Raw genomic sequence first — 19,724 nt, forward strand, 5'->3', positions numbered from 1 at the left:
TTAAGCTGAGTGAAATTAACACAAATGTATAAAAAGATTCTTGAATCCTGTAAAACCAGGGATTATGTAATAGGATCAATTATAGAGACCAAGTTAACATTACGATAAATTCTTCAGTTCCAAATAAAACCTGTCTCATCTTTTTTCATGCATCAACTATGTATCTTTAAGTGAATTGCAGCTGCCATTTGGTTTTTCAAAAATTCCTACTATTTAATTTCTGAGCTGTCAGAACTACATTCAGACATTCCCCCATCGCTGCTCAGCTCCTTTTCACTTTCGTTTGTCTCAATTCCAGTGCTATTAGCCCAGTCTGTCTAGTTAGTACAGATCCCACTAGAAACTGTAGCCGGCTCTTTTTGGACTCACACAGCTCATGAGAGCACAGATCCATTTATTGGATTTTAATGTTTTTCTGAGGAAAAAAAATATATATATATATTAAATATTGGTAAGATTGTAAGCAATTCTACTGTTTATTTGTTTGCACAGGACACATGGCAATGAAGCACCACAAACCAAAGATGACCAAATACAAGACCCTGAGCATCAAGAATGGTTTACTAAATACTTTTCATTTTAAAGCATATAGTTTACATACTCCTCAGATTTACCTGTTTGTTTTCTGTTAGGGAATGTTGATCTAATAAGTTTTACAACAAAAAGTACTGAAATAATTTCTAAGGATATTATTAGGTTAGTTAGGAACAACAGCACTTTCTTACATCTAATTATAATGGAATTACAGGCATGGATTTCAGCAAAATGCATTTTTATTTTTTTTTTAATAATCTCTGTAAAAAAAATGAAGAAAAAGCAAAATTCTTAATACTGCTATGTGAAATGGCTTTTTACTCAAGAGAACGTACCATTCCACTATCACATTAAATATGCAGTTTGTCCTCTAATGTCCTGTTACAGGCTCCAGCTGAAGGTATTACTTACTAGTAAGTGATTTCTCTGGGTTTATATGCCTGCTTCATCAGCTGTTTTTCTGCATACTAATGTGATTTTGTTTTAAACTGGTTTTTTGTTGAAGCTGTTTTATGCTGAGCAGCATGTGATCCACAGCTAAGAATAGCAAGCTTACAGCAAGCTGGTTTACAAATCTTTTCTGCTTTGCTTAATGAACTGTTTTGTATAGTATTGTCATGTAATGTTCCTGGTACACTTCAACACGTGTAACAATCCATCAGCCTGATGAATCAGGGTGGTATGTAAGTATGAACATTAAAACTTGCTTGCTAGTGACCAACTTTCATGGCTTGCAAAGTAGTGCTGTTATGCTGAACTGTGAGTTGGACTGATGCATTTGAGTTCCAGATTGATGGGAACTGCATCCACTGTCCCCATATTGTTCTGACGCCCACCAAAATGCCCAGTGGGTGAATGAGTGAATTTATCAAACCATACTAAGCAACTTATTGCTGGGAGAAAATGGTGCTATTCACAAAAAATAGCACCTGTAAATAAAATAACATTCAGGTAATTCCTCAACAGGGGGAGGGAATTGTCCAACTAGCAACCTAGTGTTGTAGATTGGACAGCTCATCTCCAAGTGCTGAAGGATCTGAATCCCATTTTACTCCACAGCTACATGAAGAGATTTAGCACTTGCAGAGAGGCATCCATCCATCCTAATAAGAACCTTTGCGTGTATTTGCACCATAGTAGCAAGATACAATTGGGAAAGCTAGGGCCATCCTGCCATCCTTTCCAGAAGGAACAGGATATATTGTAGAAAGCACACTTCTACCAGAAATCCATTCTGAACAGGAGCTCCATATACTTTCAATTTAAATATAAAACCAGTGTTTTTTTTCCTCCAAAAAAGAGTATTTATTTAACTTAATTCTATCTTAACTCTTTATACCTGTAGTACAAATTACATTATACAAAAAGCGCATGAAGTTAAAAGACGATGCCTTAGATTTAGCTGTGTAAATTCATGTTTGCTTCATTGGAGCAGGAATATTAGCAGACGCCTGTTCCAGGTATGCTAATGGACCCTGGGGCATTTCTGCAGGCTTTTTGTGTTGTACGCTGATATCTTCCAGGACTTGCTGCCAGTGTCGCAGTTTACTCAAATGCTTCTGAATTAATGCTTCTTTTCTTTGTAATTCATTTCTTAACTCTGAAACATCCTGAGGGTGAAAAAAATGGGTATTAGTAAATAGACAGTAATGCTAGGAATGCACGTTGTATCTGGTCTAGCACACGGGTAAGCCAATGTAGCATACCTCCTTAATTACTTGTTCTGGTTTCTGGACCGACAGCTGCAGTCTCTTCTGTAGAAAGAAGCATTCCGTTTGCCTTGCGACATCCAGAAACTTCTGGATGCACTGATCAACACCTGCAGGTACAACAGCAACAGGGAAAGACACAAAGGGTTCTCAGACAGTCACCACAGCGGCATCTGTGTGCGTGCTGCTAAAACACCTTCTGTTGTACCACGTAGAATAAATTGAAAGTCCTCTAGGAGGGATTTCTGGTACGTGTTGATCGTACGAGGCCGTGTTTGAACTCTCCACACCAAACGCTGCTTTGCAGATTTTCAAAGCTTATGTTAAAGGTGCAAGAAAACATTTGTTTACACCCCTACCAACGCTCCCGAGCGCACAGCCATAAAGCAGAGCTCTCCAAGCAGCTCCAAGCAGCGCCCCGCCGCCCCCAGGCCCGGCCCGGCCGCTCCGCAGCGCTCACCGGTGCGGATCTCCTCCTGGTCGGTGCCGTTCACGTAGTCCTGGCTGACCAGCGATGCGAAGCAGGCCTGAGGGGAGAGAAGGAGGGTAGCAAGGAGGTGAGGGCGCGGCGCTAATCAGGACCCGCTCGGCCGCAGGCTCCCCCGCCCCCCCCGGCACCTCGAAGGACGCTTCCAGCTCGTCCACCAGCGTGTTGTTGGGATTGCGGGGCCCCGTGGGAGGCGGGATGAGGCCGGCCGGGCCGGGCCCGCCGGGGGGTCCTGGTGGCGGCGGTCCCGGCGGTTGATTAGCAAACATCCCACCCAGCGCGCCCGCCATGGCGCACGGCTGATGGCTGCGGGGCTGCGCATGCGCGCAGTGCCTGGAGGAGGAGGCGGGCGGCTCCTCAGGGGCGTTACCTCAGCCCCGGCGGACAAGAGAAAGCGAAGGGTTCTGTTCATCCCTGAGCGGACCTCTCCTGTTAAAGAAACCAAATCCGCTATCCTGCATCGTGTCCTGCAGGCATTGCAGAACCAGCACAGCTCGGCTCCCCCATGCTGTCAGTTCTCTCTCAATTAAAGCACAGCATGGTTCATTTGTTCAGTCATTGGTTACCCGAACTGTGCTTACTTCATACATGAAGTAGTTCCCTTGATCACAGTCTGGTATTAAATACCTCAAGTAGGTCCAACAGCGTTCTGTTTATTTAAAGCTGCATAACAGAGTCTCAAAGTTGAGATGTTCTTGATTTATAAAACGCGCAGAAAATACCTTTTCAGTCTGCATTCTTAAGGCACAGCAGATGATGTTAGAATAAACATTTAGGCATTTTATTTGGGATTGTGACTGTCTTGGCTTAACCGAGCTGCAAACTCCACCAACGTCCTGGTGGGGCGCCCAGCCATGCCCTTCCGCAGGTACGGCACCTCGTCCTTGTTGGCCATCACACCAGCGATGTCCAGGTGAGCCCAGTGAGGGGCCGTCACAAACTCCTTCAGGAAGGCAGCAGCTGTGCACGCTCCTCCAGCTCTGCAGGAAGCAGAAAGAGGGATCGTTTCTAAAGCAACACCACCAGCCCAAACACAGCTGCAGACTGCAAGGACAGGGCAGGACAACGTTACCTGCTGTACTTCCCGATGTTACTCAGGTCTGCCAGAGCGCAGTCTGTGACTTGTTTTGTGTAATGTTCAAAGAGAGGCATTCTCCATACTCGGTCTCCTGTCACAATGCTGGCCTGAAGAAGAACAGGTGACTCAGTGCTTGTTTTTGTGTGTTTGTTCGGTTGGTTTTTCCTCCCACTCCTTTTTCTAGCTGCATTTATAAGCACTAGCATTGCACGTGTTTATCCTTGTCAAGCTTTGATCACTGTCTAAAACTTCCTACGGTCCAAAAAGAATGTCAGCTATTTGGAAATACACTGAAAACAAAACCGAATCCTATTTTTGGTAGTAGTTGTAAAAAAGAATACAAAGAGTTCTTCTCTCCCCCATAATGTTTTTTCCTGGTTACAAACACTTTCACAGATCCTTCCCTTCAGAGACTCCCCATGTCCATCACACCTCAGGCACTTGCAAGGCCTCTCTGAATATCTCTCCTGGTCTTGCTTTTACCAATTCCAATTATCTTTTTAACAAAAACTAATTACTGCCCATAGTCCAAAGCCTATAGGCATGCAGTATGTTATCAAAGGATGCAAACACCACTTGAGATCACGATGCATGCTTTGTGCTGTGTGATATGCAGCCTCACTGAAGAGCCAGCAATTAATAGTCTTAATTATGTATTTTTCAGTTAAATGCAATACTGACACATTCCTATGAGATTTCAAAACACAGTAGCAGATTTGTATAAGTAAGTCTTTCTTTAAAGAAATATAATAATCTTTTAGTAACAGCGGCTGTTATCATTTGATAATAATGTTGAAGGCCAACCTCATAAAGGTGATTCCAAAGCCAAGATGAATTTGTGAACACTCCTGTTGCAGCAGACCCCAACGCAACATCCATGGCACCTACAAAAAGACAACCCTGAAGGTTATACCTTCGTTGCACAGCATATAAAAATTTATTTTAAGTAAAAATAATCACCATCAAAATAGTAAACCACGCCTAAAGCAGAGAGATCACATCCACAGTTACTTTTTGGCTGCCACAGATCTGCTTCTCTAACGCTGGTGCTGTTTCAGGCATTCAATCCCAGAGAGATTTAAAAAAGCATAATTTTTAACAATGTCAGAAATCTTCACACAGAGGGAGGTGATGCACTGTAACAGGTTGCCCAAGGAGGTTGTGGATGCTCCATCCCTGGAGGCATTCAAGGCCAGGCTGGATGTGGCTCTGGGCAGCCTGGTGTGGTGGTTGGTGACCCTGCACATAGCAGGGGGTTGAAACCAGATGATCATTGTGGTCCTTTTCAATCCAGGCCATTCTTTGATTCTAAGAAATCTATGCAGGAGCTTTCTCCTTCCTGCCATCCCAAACAATAGCCTGGAGTGAGAGTAACCCATTTCTCCTATCATGGAAATAATTTTACACAAAGCCAACTATCTTAAAATCAACATTGCTTCTCTCTGTAAAAATTTTCCAAGCATGTGAACAGGTTGAGCTTGAGGAACATTATTTAAAGGAAAGGAAAGTAATTTTTCTTAGATTGTTTATTAAGCAACACAATGGATTCCTGTCTGATCTGTTTGTCCATGTTGGCTCACATTTCAGCTACAATCACTTCTGCTCCAATGGATTGTTGCTGCAGTTCATGAGATGCACACACAGTGCTATTTATGCAGGTTTATAATATATAACTATAGAGAAGAAAATATTTTATGCTTTCAAGTATGCAAAATGCACATGAGATAAGAGATGTTTCACTGAAAATGACTTCCTGGGAAGCTGGTATTGACTCTCCTATGAGGTAGGATCGTGGAGATTGGGATAGCTCGGCAAATGGAAGAAGTGGTGCTGGGTAGGACAGAACTCAGGCACCCAAGAGGCTGTTCACAAAGAAACTATTCTGACTTCAGCATGGCTACTGCCATATGGAACTGCCAAAATTATCCACGTCCACATCAGTATCTCTGAACCACATAGCCATCCCTGGGGGTTGGATGTGCTTAGGCAAGATGCTGAGTGACATAAACTGCCTGGAATCTACTATTAAGCTCAGTCAGAAACAGAAGCATAGGGAAGTATTGTGCAGAAACAACCGAGTCTGCATAGGTTCTCCTGGGCTTATCCTTTCCAGCTCAGCTGGGCTAGGCCCAGCTTCACCTATATTGCTTACTGTACTCCATGCACGCCAATGCCCCCCATCTTGGAGACATGCTGCAGCTGTACCAAGTTGTTAGAGCAGAATTTGTGCAAGCTCTTATCCTGCAACATGCAAAGTTATCTCACCTGCTTTCAGCTTCAGGTTGTCATCATGTACATAGTACAACAACTCCACGGACCGTTTAATGAGAGTAACAAAAAACTGACTTCCAAAATGAAGCAGGGAAGAGAGACTGCTTACCTGTTAATGTTGCAGCATTCACAATAGCCCTTGCATTAAAATTGTGGGCATAACAGAGAGCATCAGCTAATAGCAGCCTTCCTTCTGCATCTGTGTTATCAACCTTCAGGTGGAAAATCAACAAAGAGATTACTGAAAATATTCCACATTAACTGACTTATTCCTCACATATTCCTCTTAAACAGCTGTCACACTGTGACTACACTGTCACAAGCCCAAGGAAATTAATTTGATTAGAGAAATACAGCTCATAGAAACTGCAAAGGAGTTTAGAACATGTCTAACCTCTTCAATACATATTTGAAAAAATCCTGCGATTGCAATTCCTACTTAATAACACACATCTGTAAATAACTTATGTTTGCATCCAAGTTTCATAGGCATACCTGTATTGTTTTCCCATTCTTGGCTGTAACTACATCCCCAGGCTTGTTTGCCTTCCCACTGGGCATGTTTTCACAGAGGGGTGCCAAACCTGAAAGAGGAAAAACAAATAGTCCATTACTAGCATCCATCTCTCAACAGATATTAAAAAAAAAAAAAAACAGAAAACAAACAACAAACTTAAGAAAACTTAAGAAATTTTCACCTTTAATTGTTCAGTGTCTGAGTTTTCCTGGACACTGAAAGTCACATGGTCTAATTTTTTCAATCAGTGGGATTTTTCTCATGTTGCACCACAGCATTTTTCCCCTACACCATTTTACCATTAGCATTTACTTCTACTTTGTACACTCAGGCAAGTGAAAGCAGAGGAGCTTTGAAATTCACTGATGCTTCTGTCAACAGATACTATCTTATGTCTTCCATATATGAACAATTAGTCATATGTAAACAGAGTTATTTCTTTCTGAAAATCAGACTTCTGAACAACAAGCTGTTCAAGCTCTCCTCGTTGTGTTATGTCGAGGGGTCCGAGGAATCACCACAGAATGTCGACCATAAGAAGGGCAAACAGACGAGCTTCTAGTCAGCGTGAAAACAGTGAATAGGACAGTGGGATGAAAGACAGCCCCTGTTCCAGCCTGTTCCTGTGGTCTGCCCAAAGCATGAAGGATGAGAGAACTGTAAACCGCTGCTCTTCAGTGAGATTATATACGCAGATTTCTGCTCCGCTGATTTTTGCTTAGTACTTCCCTTGGGATACATCTAAGCACGAATCTTGCGAGGATGTGTGGTTCGCTGCCCTCTGCTGGTTGAAGCATGTCAGCAACGAAAATATCAACTGGAAGCTATGGTTTTCAAACATAAAACTTAACCAAGAATGGACTTTGTCTGCAGAGAATCTTGTAAAATTAAGGCCCTCAGGCACTCAAACAAGCACTTACCAATTATGTTAAGAGGCAGATTTAAGGCTGCTGCTGTCACAATGGCTGAACAGATCGTTGCAGCTCCTCCCATATCTGCTCTCATCGCGTCCATACCCGATGATGGCTTCAATGAAATGCCACCGCTGAAATAAGCAGAATAAATATCATCCAGCATGGAGGTGTTACATGTTACATACATTTATACTCTGCCCATCACTATGTTTCAGGATTAAAAAATAATTAAAAAAACCCCGAATCAGCAAATACTAGACTCAGTGGTTTCAGATCTTCTTTAACAACAAAACCACAGCTTGCCCTTGTCCCCAAACCATTAAAATATCACCATACGTACCTGTCAAACGTAACTCCTTTTCCTACAAATACCAAGGGAGAGTCATTTGGATTAACACCTCCTGAATAGTGGATCTCCAGAAAGATGGGAGGTTCAGCCGAACCCTTGGCTACACTCAGGAACGCTCCCATCTGCTGCGCTGCTATCCAAGACTCTGGTCTGGAACAGAAATTATATATATATATATATATGTGTATATATATGTATGAATATATATATGAAGCAGAAAAGTACTGCCTCAAAGTTACTGTTTGGCTTTTGCTTTCATAGAAGAATGTACTTTCTGCATGAGAAACATTAAACTTCAACTTGTGTATGAGACAGTATAGTCTTTGATGGCACATGGAATAACAATGTTGCATCCCCTTATTTTTTTGCTGTTCTCCATCAGATACTACGTGTACAGTTGATTTCCCTCAGCCTTTTGCTTTTCACCAGGCCACCCTCCAGCACCTACTTACACAACCAGCAAACTCATTTCTGCTGAAGGGCAGTAACTAGAAATTCAGGGACAAGAAGCATTAGCTGTGCAAATTCAATTGCAAAGGCTTTTAGGGCTCTCTCTCAACATTTTAAAAACTAAAAAAGAAATAGAAATAAAGGATATTTAATTACCCAAAGTCCAAATAAACAACAAGGAAAGGTATATATAACAATTGGGAATGAAAGAAGAGATATTAGAAAGAAAAAAGCAAACGGTATCTGCTGCTGATTTCAGCGTCATGGAAGGTTTTTTTACTTGATAGAAAAGTAGTTTCAAGGATTTTACCTTATATGGACCTTCACATTGCTAGCAAAATTTGCAAGCTTCTGTTCAATATATTCAGCAAATTTGATTGGAGTTATATAATTAGCTGGAGCCTCCATAAGGTACCGAGCCAGGTTCTGACCCTCTGCATAGATAACACCTTTCTGCCAGGCTTCACTTCCAGCACTAGAGAAACAAAACAACACGTAACAATTATGATCGCCAGCCTTTAAAAAGAGATGTCAGCATTCATTGGCTCTATATTTTTTGAAAGTACGGCAGCATTAATTTGAAGTAGTTAAGAATGTTCCATTACCATCACTGAGAGAAATTCTAGGTGAGATCCACGGTGTATCTGGTCTAGTTCTTATCCCTGCTTCAAGTGCTTCAGAGAAAGCTAGAAGAATCCTGGAGCAGGCAGATGTGAAACTACCTAAAACATCTGGTCTTGTCCTAATCCTTACTATTCTGAAATTCACTTAATTCCTTAAATGTAAGGTTTAGATACCTTCCAAAACTGGTTAACTGCAACACCTCTGAACGTTTTCATTTAGCACATAAAGCCCTCGATTCTCTTTTTCACTTTGCTGACGTACAGCTACATGATAAAGAACAGAATTTGGATCTCATCTCACAGCGCACTGAAGAACTTCACTAGCAAAAGACATAGCAAGCATTTAAAGAGCTGACTGTTCTTTAATGGGGATGCCTGCTTTCTCCTCTCAGGTAACAGTGAGGACTACTTAGAAGCCAAGCTTTTCTTCTCACACATTATTCTGTGAATGCAAATATAATGAGAACTATGTAGAACATATCCATGTTCTGGTCTCAGTCAGCATTTCTTAATCCTCAGAAGGATTTGTTCATTTACAGAGTTTAAGATACCTCTGCTCTGCAATTTTGGCATGCGATACCAGTGCAAATCCTTTTACATCAGAACTATGTTTCAAGTAATTTTCACTTTTATTTTTCTCCTTGGCCTTCTTTTCTATGAAGCAGCATTTACTTACCCTTAGCCTCAGAACGTGGCATACTAACAAAATATATGGAGCAAACACCATGAATATACCCAGGGTGTGAAATAATAAAGGAAATTCAAAGGATTAGGAGGAGTTAAGAGAGAGATTGCTGCTAGCCTTGTTCTTTCAGTGTCATTTTTCTCATGGACAAGCACGTGTAATTTAAGAAATAGCCAAATGGATAAACACACGGGCAACTTCTCCTTTTGCCATCACCTTCCATGAAGCTGAGGAGTAACTAAAGGTTTCTTTTTTTGCTTCAGCTCATTGTACTCATGCAGTCCAAGGACAGCACCTTCTGCTGCTGCTTGAGCATCTCCGCAAGGGTCCACTTCAACACAGGGGATTTCCAGGTCTTGGATCTGTCTACAACCAGCTGAAAAACACAGTACGGAATGAGTAGGACGTATTGAACAGAAAAGCAAAACAGGTACGATCCATATAGAACCTCAAGGGAAAAAAACAAACAAACATAGATATCTTAAGCTCATAAATAAATTAAGAATAGAATTAAGAACAGTAGAATAATTTTAGATGCTGATTATCATATACTGACAAATTGTGATGAAAAATGTCACTTGATAAATTCCTACAATTAGGCCATTTCTCAGGAATAAAGACTAAGCTCCACAGTTGCTCTGATTCCTTTAAGCTTGGCTTTTTCCATTAAAGAAAGTCTGCATTGTTCTGGAGCGTTAAGGATTATGAGCACAGGTATCAGATATTTGCTGTGATTGAGGTTTTGTTAAGACACTATAACTGCTCTTTTCTCACAAAGTAGTTTATCCATGCTTTTATGAACACTAAATAAACAATAACCAAAACATATTCCATATTCTTTTTTCGTACACAAAGAATGTAAGTGTTTTGGCAGCTGGAGAGACAGGCTGGTCTAGCTCTCAGGACTAAGAGCTGTCATATATTTGTGACTGACCCCTTGTCTCAGCTTATAACTCCTGTAGTTATAATGGAATATGCTGCACCATTAGAATACTTCTCCACATGAAAGGGTTAAGAAAATTAAAGAAGTTAACCTGCGACAGCAGCACGGATGTTTTCTTTGCCTTCATTCCAGTTTTCTTGGTCATTTACTCCGGCATTCTTCTTACCCAAGCCAACTACAACGACGCTTGGAAAGTCCTACACAAAGCCAACACACAAATGGACTCACTTTCCTCGTTGTTACAGGCACAGCACAGAGTTATTACAAAGACTTTGCTTCCCAAATCAAGCCAAACAGCATTAAAATACATTCTCTATGTTACACAGATTTCTCTTAAAAAGCATCAGTACGGTGCCACTGCCTTCCACTCTCAGTCTCAAAGTCTTTCTTGTAGTAAGGAGCCCAAAACTGAACACAGTACTCAAGACGCAGATTCACCAGAGCTGAGTACAGGGGGATGATCATCTTTCTGCTGCTGCTGCCCACACTATTTCTTATACAGGTCAGGATGCTGTTGGCCTTCTTGGTCACCTGGGCACAACGTTGGCTCATGTTCAGCCGAGCATCAACCAACACCCCCAGGTTCCTTTCCTCTTCACAGTCACGTGAAGTCATTGTGATACATCACATCCATGATGCACAGCAATGAAGCAGGCTTAAAGTGAGCCACAAGGGAAAATCTCACGTGAGAAATACACACATGAAAACGCACTGTCCGTACCTGATGCAAACCATGGAATACACGTGCTTTGCCTTTCTTCAGAGGGGGCCCGCATCTGGAACACAAGAGGCTTCTTTCAGTGTACGGGTCTATATGATAACAAAGTTATGGTGCTGCATAACACAGCCACACAGTGCTGCGCTGGCTCATCCCGATGCAGAGTAGCCTCCACAGATGCTGGCTCACATCTTTCCCCAGCGCTTGGTGCATCCCCTATAGCAGCTTCCCTCCAAGCCAAGCGGCCTTTGGGAAAGCAAACACCGGCCCGGGAAGGGTTACGGGTTTAAACTCCACAACGACCGAGCCGATGGGCCTCGTTCTTGCTGACGTTTCCAAGCGCTTCCACCCGCTTCCCCGCGGATCGCAGCACTCACGCGGCCAGCAGCTCCCGCAGCCTCCCGGACACGCGGCTGTCGAACGCGTCCCCCGCCGCGCTGAGCTGGGCAGCACCGCCCTCCTGCTCGCTCGCGTAGGCTCCGAGCAGCAGCCCCTGCGGAACGGCACGTGTTAGAGCTGACAAGGGACTCGGGCAGACCGGAGCACGGAGCGACGTTGGATAAAGCACTATAGATGAGATACAGCGTAACTAAAGGAGCGATCTTTTGCGTCCCGACTAAAACACGCCCCTCACCTTCCTGCCCGCCTCACGGCTGTATCCCCGCGAGCAGCTGCTCGGTAGGGGCACAGCCCGGGCCAGGCGCACCCACGGCTGCAGCGGTAGCATGGCACGGCACGGCACGGCACGGCACGGCACGGCACGGCACGGCACGCAGCCACAGCGCCGGGCCGGCACCTGACCACGGCGCGATGTGCGCCTCATCAGAGCGCGACGAGAGGGGCCGGGCAGGAGGCGGGGCCGTGGGTGAGAGCGAGGTGATGCTGTCCCCATATTCTGCTGGTAGCACATCACCTGCAGTGCTGCGTCCAGATGTGGAGTCTTCAGTACAGGAGAGACATGGAGCTGTTGGTGCGTGTCCAGAGGGACACAAAAATGCACCAGGGGATGGAGCAGCTCTCCTATGAAGGCAGGGTGAGAAATGGGGCTGGTCAGCCTGCAGAATGAAAGGCTCTGGGGAGACCTGAGAGCAACCTGTCAGTGCCTGAAGGCAGGCTCTAAGAAGTGGACAAGCTTTTTAGCAGGGTATGTTGTGACAGGACGAGGAGAAATGGTTTCAAGCTAAAAGAGGTGAGATTTAGGTTGGATATAAGGAAGAAGTGTCTTATCATAAGAGTGGTGAGGCACTGGCACAGGTCACCCGGAGAGGTGGTGGCTGCCCCATCCCTGGACACAGGCAAGGTCAGGCTGGACCTCCGAGCAACCTGATCCAGCTGTAGGTGTTCCTGTTCAGTGCAGGATTAGATGGCCTGAAAGGTTCCCTTCCAATTCAGACGATCCTCTGATAACATCTTGGCATGAGTTCATTAGGTTCTGAGAGAAAGCAGTTACAATCCCTGCATCAAATTTAAACAACAAAATGTAACCCCAATCCTTGTTTTCTCACAAGCAGTAACTGGACGGTAATGTTATTTCATCATTCAGCTCAGGCAGCTACAACATCCCACAGTAAGATTCAGAAATGTTTAAGACATCTTTTGGACTATTGCTGCAGTGTGCTCTATTGCTGAGAAGATTCAAAGCAAGATTCAAAAGCTGGTCAGCTGGTCAGCTGTCCCTCATGACTTACACAGTGCTCTCTTATGGTTCTTTCAGAGCTACTGCAACCTACCTAGGAATCCAGTCCAGCAGTCCTGCCATTACTGTATGTATGTATGTATGTATGGTGCTCCTAAAAAGAAGAGTGGCTAACATTGCACTGCATAAAATAGATCATTAATACCTGTTGCAACAGCAGGTGCACAAAGTTCATCTTTGCTCATTATCCTGCTGACCTTGTAGGGCCAAAACTAGTGATGGTATAGCACACAGTAACAGAGAAACTGCTTAGTACGACTATAGATTGACTTTGGCTTATGACATTTCCTTTGAAACTGTGATATTGCCTTTCCAAATGCCTGCTGGTCACGCTGAGTGCGTGCTGGAGACGAATTGAATCATTTTAATTTCTTACCTCACACAGAGTGTGCACATAAACTGCTGCAGCATTCAGTGGCTTGAGACTGCTTTGTACAACAGCAAAACATAATTTATAAAAATACCAACTGAAAGTAGAATTATCTTCGTAAAAAAGCTGTTTTCATTGGTCTTTAGTCATAAACAGTAAAAGGAGAGAGGAAAATAAGTATCTGGGTCAAAGATGTTAAGCTCATTGACTTAAGCTGAGTTATCCTCATTTAAATATCTACATAAGCAGCTTAGTCAGCAAAAATGTTGAATATCAGCTTATTCTGGTAACTTGCTTTACTGAAGTGCTCTGCACAATTCAGTGATAAAACAACTTATTTGGGTACATGAAATACAGAGTCGGGCACTACTGGAAGTGACCCTTACAATACTGCTTTTGTGAAGAGATGTTTTCAAACGAAAAAATAATTTGATTTGATTTTTTAAATATATCTTGAGATGTTTTATAAACACTTTGAATCCTACAAATGTTACTGTTTTTCACAAAGAACTCGTCACAAGAATGGACTCACACAGCCTGCTGGGCCAACAAAGTGCAACTGACTGGAGAATAATTCATTGCCATTGACTTAGGTGGTATCTTCTTTCATTTGTTCGAAGAAATTCATAAGTTATCCGCAGTTCCTATTGCTTCTTTTTAGTGAAATATTAACTATTTGTGGTGCAAGAACAGCTTAAATGCTTGTCAGAACCAGGATACCTTCCTGGTACCTTCCATTCATGTAACCATTTTACTCATTTTGGTCCTCTTTCATCATTTATTTATTTGTCCTGATTTCAGACAGAAGCAGGAATGTCCATTCCTAGGAGGTTGAAGATCACTAATGTTACCCTTTTCAGATTATCTAAGAGCACTGTTACTTAGATTCTATTTACTTTACTTCCAGAACTTGCAATGAAACCTTCATCATGCAGCTCGTCATTTACTCATAGCCTCCTCTCTCTCACTTCTTTACTTTGTGGAGTTTGATAATTTCTATTCTTAAACACTATCACACACCCTTAGCTGGTGCTTCCCCCTAAGGGTAGCCCCACTGATAGGTAGCGAGGTCTCTTTCTTCAGTGCAGTTTGCCATCATCAAACATGTCCTAGATGGCTTTCTAAAACATTTCCAGATAATCCTGAGAAGGTAATTGGCAAACATCCATTCTTTTTGTTCTATGATAATCCTATGTTATCAAAAGTTTATGATTATGTGTTTACTTTCTAAAGAAAAAAAAAGACATTTGGTTTTGGTGAAATTACTCTTCACGTTATTTTTCTTAAGTATTTAAAATGTACATTTTATCAAAAGTGTCAGCAGCATATATTGCACATACAGCTAGTTTTTTTAAAATAATATTTGTAGTATTTGTTCATCCGACTTTCCCACGTGTGTTAATTGCTGGTGCTGTAGACTGACCTTAAAATGTTGGACATTAGGAAACACTTCTTTACAGACAGGGTAGTTAAGTACTGGAATAGGCTCCCCAAAGAGGTGGTTGAGTTGCCATCCCTGGATGTGTTTAAGAGCTGTTTGGATGTGGTGCTCAGGATATGATTTAGAAGAGGGTTGTTAGAGTTAGGGTACTATGGTTAGGCTGTGGTTGGACTTGGTGATCTTCAAGGTCTTTTCCAACCTGGGTAATTCTATGATTCTATGATATGATTAAAAAATACTGCCGAATTTCACGCTTGGCATCTTTACTCACATCTAAACCGAAGTTCTCCATCCAAGCCAGAAGCCAAATGCCAAGAAGCCATTTCTAACATGACAGTTCTCTTCACCAAAGAAATCTTATATAGATTTATTAGTACATGATATCTTCGGCTGTAACATTTGCCTCTTCCGTTTTAGTCTTAATTGTAGGGAAATTAATACAACTAATGGCTATTAGCAGCAAATTCAGTGCATGTGCTGTGGCGCTCGCCACACAAACCCACAAACAATCTTCAAACTGCTCCTCTAAGACAACAAACTGAAAGACGTTCTCCCGAAAATTGGCAATTCTTTCTGTGAGGCGGTGAAGTTTCACAGCAGCCATGAAGCCGGTGAGTGCAAGAGCTATGAATCCACCTGCAACAAAACAAAAGGAGCATTCACCATTTGGTTGTGCTTCAGACTTACTAAAATACAAGCGAGTGGAATGAGATGCACTTGGGAACTGCTTAAACATCTTCAAAATGCTTAGCCTTTATTGTACAGCCAAACATTTTACCAGTGTTTGCAACTTGGTCCCTTTATCAGTGATTGTAAAGACCAAAATTTGCAGCTCCTCTTAAAAGGTGACAAGATACAATAAGCTGAAGTGCCATCTAACAGTTCTGCAACTTTATTTAACTGGGGAGTCCAGAGGAGGGCTACAAAAACGATGAGGGGGCTGAAGCACTTCCCCTCTGAGGACAGGCTGAGGGAGCTGGGCTTGTTCAGCCTGGAGAAAAGAAGGCTGTGTGGTGACCTCACTGCAGCCTTTCTGTACCTAAAGGGATCCTATAAACAGGAGGGGAGTCAACTCTTTGCAAGGGTAGATAATAGCAGGACAAAGCGAAATGGTTTGAAGTTGAGGGAAGGAAGATTTAGCTTGGATGTTGGGGAGAAGTTCTTTACAATGAGAATGGTGAGGTGCTGAAACAGGCTGCCCAGAGAGGTTGTGGATGCCCCGTCCCTGGAGGTGTTCAAGGCCAGGTTGGATGGGGTCCTGGGCAACCTCGTCTGGTATTAAATGGGGAGGTTGGTGGCCCTGCCTGTGGCAGGAGGGTTGGAGATTCATGATCCTTGAGGTCCCTTCCAACCTGGGCCATTCTGTGATTCTGTGGTTTATTTCTACGTACTTAAATCAAGGAGATATTTAGTAAGGCAAGAGTAGTTTTGCTTTTAACATTTATTATTATTATTATTATTATTATTATTATTATTATTATTATTATTATTATTATTATTATTATTATTATTATTACTATTATTATTATTACGAACGTGACCTGATGAAAAATACTGCTAAGTTATTTTACCTGCAAGGAAATTCCAAAGGCATATTCCTGCTGGACCCTTAATAGCCCGGTAAGGAACTTTAATTGCGTTAAGAATGCAGAATCCAAAACTGACCAGAGAAAAGGAAATGGCCACACAAAGGAACATTATTATCATCACATGTAGGCCTGTATTCAGTTTCTTCACCATATGTGGGAAAACTGGCAAGAAAAAAAAAATCATCTATTCAGTGTGTGATTTTTCTCGACAACAATAAAAGCAGCACACTATGCTCATACAGCAAACAAATTATACCTAAACAAGGCTATTGTTAAAGAAGCAATCAGTTCAGTGTATCAGACAAACAGGATACATTCTACCATGGGAAAAGTCCTTCTCAGAGGACCTGTGAGTAAGGATTCAGGGTTAAGTACTGTTCTATTTATCTCATTTTGTTTTCCACTCCAGACTCCTGTTTTTCAGTTTCCCAATGCTGTCCCATGCTTTTAATTTCATCCCTTTGAAGTCCAGAAGTCCCAGTTTCCTCATCCAGGCCTTTGCTGCCTGAAAAGGAGCTGCTCCTGACTGATTTCTTGTTTCTCATGATTCTTCTTTCTCTCTCTTCCTGCTGGCTCCAGTGAGATCTACTCTGAATTTGTATTTCCTTTGCCTCTTCTCCAAAGCCATGAGCAGTAAGCCTGGCTTAACAAAGAAGAAAGAATCTTGAGGAAGAACATTGCTGTAGGGGCTGCTGACACGTTCCAGCTGTGCCTGTTGTGCACACAGACAAACGTCTGCTTCCCCGGCGGGCTCCCAGGGCTCAATTCAGATGTCAAAACATAAGCATCTAATTTATGTGCCTTAGGACTTCCAGAAAAACCACATGGGTCTCATATAGATGACACAGTGCGAGTGGAACACCTCCAGGAGGAGGTGAGTCTAACAGCTCTGCGGGACTACCATGATTTTGATGCCAACGCTGCAAAGTTTTCAACCTTTATAGAGTTATTAAAGTATTTAAAAGGGAAAATCTCTTGCATGCTTGTTCACCTAGCCACACAGTCATGTCCACTGCCATTAATGACCCCATTTTATAGTTCTAACAGGGAAAAGTCTTATTAGCATAAGTGAGAGCTTTGCTTGTCCAAGGAGGATAGGATCACATCCTTCAGATATGTATCAATACTCTCCATAGTGATGGTGGAATGCTAGGCCTTCCTCTCAGCTTACACTGGAATTAATCAGAACGTATACTAATGAGTCCAGAAAGTTATAGTAAGATTGGAAAGGGTATTGGCTACCTTTTATTTTATCATTTTGTCTCACAGCTGTGTATTTCTCTATATCTTGCAAAGAAACAGCAGCTGAGCAGAGCAAGAAGAACTTCGCCCTGCTTTCCTACTTGCCAGCCTCTTTGGATACTGAAATGTGACTATCCCACACTCAGCAATATTGTTTTGCCTGCAGAGTTACCAGAAAAGAAGTTACAAACTTCTTCAACACATTAACAAAGCTAGGAGGATCTGCAATGGCAAACATCTGCGCTGGGACAGACGGGGAAATGCATCAATGTGGACAGCTAAATACATCTCTGCTTCTTGAAAGAAAAACACTCACACATACACAAAGAAAGCGAGGAGCTCAACAAAGAAGGCAACAACTGAGGCACAGAAATAATGCAGAGCAACACTCTGAGAGAGGAAAGCTTCAGTTAAGGGGATAGAGTGACTTACAGGGTCACCTCGAACATAACTCCTCCTATAGCCTGGGACGCAAGCAGTGACTTTCACTCACTTTACAAGACTAAAGGGAAACCCTCAATCGAGCTCTAGTGATTTTGTTTCCTGATTCCAGGATTACAGAACATAACCAGCGAAAAAAAAAAACTAGTGTAAAATAATAGAGAGTTTACATTCCCACCCAAATCCCAAATCATACAGACCACAAGCAAGCCACAAATATAAGTTTAATAACAGTTCTGCATTCTACAAGTTCTGCAAACAAAACAGAGCGCCTTTAGAGTCGAACAAGACATTCACGTTAGGGATTCAACCACATCTGTGCTTACCTGAGAATTTGGAGCGGCGCCCACCCAGCCCACACTGACGTATTTTGCCACCTCGGAAGAGTCCATAGTAAATATCTCCAATGAACTTGACCAGCTCTGGGTCTGTAGCGTTGACTAATTCAGCTCCTGTTTTGCACAGGATCTTCCCAGTCATCCATTTTGGGGTCCCCATTGCCACAACAATCAAGACAAAAGATGCAAAACTTACTGCAGAAGCCAAAGCGAATAAAGTTGTTTTAAAGCAGCCGGGCATCCTAATGGTCTCAGGGACTCATCTCCAAGGCCTCTCTGCAGCAATTAGGCACATTCCCGGTTTTTCCTGATGCTCCAAAATCCACAGCTGAACAGCAGATATTTCAAAACACATTTCATTACATTTTGAAGCTCCAGAAATTAAGCTGTATGGTTAAAAATCGAGTCCAAAAATACATCTTGCTGCCACAACATCCCGAAATGGTTGCAAACATCGGCTTCATTACCCTGCAGCGCCGTGGTGCTTCTTTCTGCAGAAAGTAATCCTATATCTGCTGCAAAGCTAATGTTTCACCAGAGGTTTAATTGTCTTGCTCAAATGACATCGGGTTCTATACCGTAAACACATAGGAAGAAAACGAGGAATAGAATTGTATTTACTGAAGATTATTAAAGGCATAATTAGCTACGAAGCATTGCAAGCATGGAAATTGCAGCTGAATTTTGCTGACATCTCTGCTGTGTGCTCCTCCTGGTGCTCGCTCTATGCCAGCCTAAATGTCACGGCTGCCAGAGCTCACGGAGCTGCTAATGTGGCAGAACACAACACAGGTCTTATGAGGAGCAGCCGAGGGAGACGAGATTGTTCTGTCTGGAGAAGGGGAGGCTCAGAGGAGACCTTATTGCTCTACAGCACCCTGCCGTGCACAGGTGGACTGAGGCCTCTTCTCTCAGGTAACAGATGAGAGGGAATGGCCTGAAGTTGTGTCAGGGTAGATTCAGGTTGGAAATTAATGAACAGTTGTCCTCAGAAGAGCGGTGATACATTGGTACAGGCTGCACAGGGAGGTGGGGGGTCACTGACCCTGAAGGTGTTTGAGAAACATGGAGCTGTGGGACTGAGGGATGGTGTCAGGCTGATGGTTGGACTATGTGATCTTAGAGGTCTTTTCCAGCCGTAATGACTCTGATTCTGCGTGCCCCACCTGCACACAGCCACGGCCGGGACGGCTTCTACGGTTACTGCTACTCAAGCCCTAATGAATTAATTAATTAATACGTCCCCGAGGGCAGTAACACAACCCGCCGCTGGGGCTAACAAGTCTGGGTACCGCCTCCGAGCCCTCGGGGGCGGGCGGAGCTCTTTGA

The 19,724-nt window shown here is 42.9% G+C and overlaps 4 protein-coding genes across 7 annotated transcripts in view; 1 reads left to right on the forward strand and 3 right to left on the reverse strand.

Moving 5' to 3' along the window:
• FAM184B (family with sequence similarity 184 member B) overlaps nt 1-1,255 on the forward strand; it is a 33,873-nt gene extending 32,618 nt beyond the window's left edge. For 2 of the 4 annotated variants that reach the window (XM_015862799.2, XM_015862800.2), the window contains exon 12: nt 493-604. In XM_015862799.2, the coding sequence (XP_015718285.1) occupies nt 493-507 (15 nt within the window). In that variant the 3' untranslated portion in view covers nt 508-604. Of the gene's footprint in view, nt 1-492 lie in introns of all 4 variants that reach the window. The other 2 variants (XM_015862801.2, XM_015862802.2) reach the window with 2 other exon arrangements.
• Nucleotides 447-3,062, reverse strand: MED28 (mediator complex subunit 28). The gene is made up of 4 exons (XM_015862804.2): nt 2,862-3,062; nt 2,704-2,770; nt 2,241-2,353; nt 447-2,144 (listed from the first exon to the last, which is right to left on the reverse strand). The coding sequence occupies exons 1-4, from the start codon at nt 3,018-3,020 to the stop codon at nt 1,947-1,949; spliced, it is 537 nt and encodes a 178-aa protein (XP_015718290.1). The 5' UTR covers nt 3,021-3,062; the 3' UTR covers nt 447-1,946.
• A 301-nt stretch (nt 3,063-3,363) lies between these two features.
• LAP3 (leucine aminopeptidase 3) lies at nt 3,364-12,185 on the reverse strand. The gene is made up of 13 exons (XM_015862803.1): nt 11,913-12,185; nt 11,656-11,771; nt 11,282-11,336; nt 10,652-10,757; nt 9,834-9,993; nt 8,620-8,784; nt 7,851-8,009; nt 7,517-7,641; nt 6,575-6,663; nt 6,189-6,291; nt 4,613-4,692; nt 3,803-3,915; nt 3,364-3,710 (listed from the first exon to the last, which is right to left on the reverse strand). The coding sequence occupies exons 1-13, from the start codon at nt 12,168-12,170 to the stop codon at nt 3,512-3,514; spliced, it is 1,728 nt and encodes a 575-aa protein (XP_015718289.1). The 5' UTR covers nt 12,171-12,185; the 3' UTR covers nt 3,364-3,511.
• Nucleotides 12,186-15,122: 2,937 nt separating this feature from the next.
• CLRN2 (clarin 2) lies at nt 15,123-19,585 on the reverse strand. The gene is made up of 3 exons (XM_015862919.2): nt 18,384-19,585; nt 16,357-16,536; nt 15,123-15,421 (listed from the first exon to the last, which is right to left on the reverse strand). Exons 1-3 carry the CDS (start codon nt 18,634-18,636, stop codon nt 15,156-15,158), a joined length of 699 nt encoding a protein of 232 aa, XP_015718405.1. The 5' UTR covers nt 18,637-19,585; the 3' UTR covers nt 15,123-15,155.
• Nucleotides 19,586-19,724: the final 139 nt, after the last annotated feature.

The sequence above is a fragment of the Coturnix japonica genome, chromosome 4, assembly GCF_001577835.2.
Source record: "Coturnix japonica isolate 7356 chromosome 4, Coturnix japonica 2.1, whole genome shotgun sequence".
NCBI classification, from domain to species: domain Eukaryota; kingdom Metazoa; phylum Chordata; class Aves; order Galliformes; family Phasianidae; genus Coturnix; species Coturnix japonica.

Bases quoted from the DNA above. Each gene is read 5' to 3' on its own strand.
- CLRN2 (XM_015862919.2), bottom strand. From the start codon at position 18,636: ATGCCCGGCTGCTTTAAAACAACTTTATTCGCTTTGGCTTCTGCAGTA. The intron at 16,537-18,383 runs GTAAGCACAGAT...TTTTCTTGCCAG, and splicing joins GCGCCGCTCCAAATTCTCAG to TTTTCCCACATATGGTGAAG. The intron at 15,422-16,356 runs GTAAAATAACTT...GTTTTGTTGCAG, and splicing joins CCTTTGGAATTTCCTTGCAG to GTGGATTCATAGCTCTTGCA.
- LAP3 (XM_015862803.1), bottom strand. From the start codon at position 12,170: ATGGGGACAGCATCACCTCGCTCTCACCCACGGCCCCGCCTCCTGCCC. The intron at 11,772-11,912 runs GTGAGGGGCGTG...GCCGTTCCGCAG, and splicing joins GCCGTGAGGCGGGCAGGAAG to GGGCTGCTGCTCGGAGCCTA. The intron at 6,664-7,516 runs GTAAGTGCTTGT...TTCCTCTTTCAG, and splicing joins TCTGCCTCTTAACATAATTG to GTTTGGCACCCCTCTGTGAA.
- MED28 (XM_015862804.2), bottom strand. From the start codon at position 3,020: ATGGCGGGCGCGCTGGGTGGGATGTTTGCTAATCAACCGCCGGGACCG. The intron at 2,771-2,861 runs GTGCCGGGGGGG...CTCTCCCCTCAG, and splicing joins AGCTGGAAGCGTCCTTCGAG to GCCTGCTTCGCATCGCTGGT. The intron at 2,145-2,240 runs GTATGCTACATT...TTTCACCCTCAG, and splicing joins CAGAACAAGTAATTAAGGAG to GATGTTTCAGAGTTAAGAAA.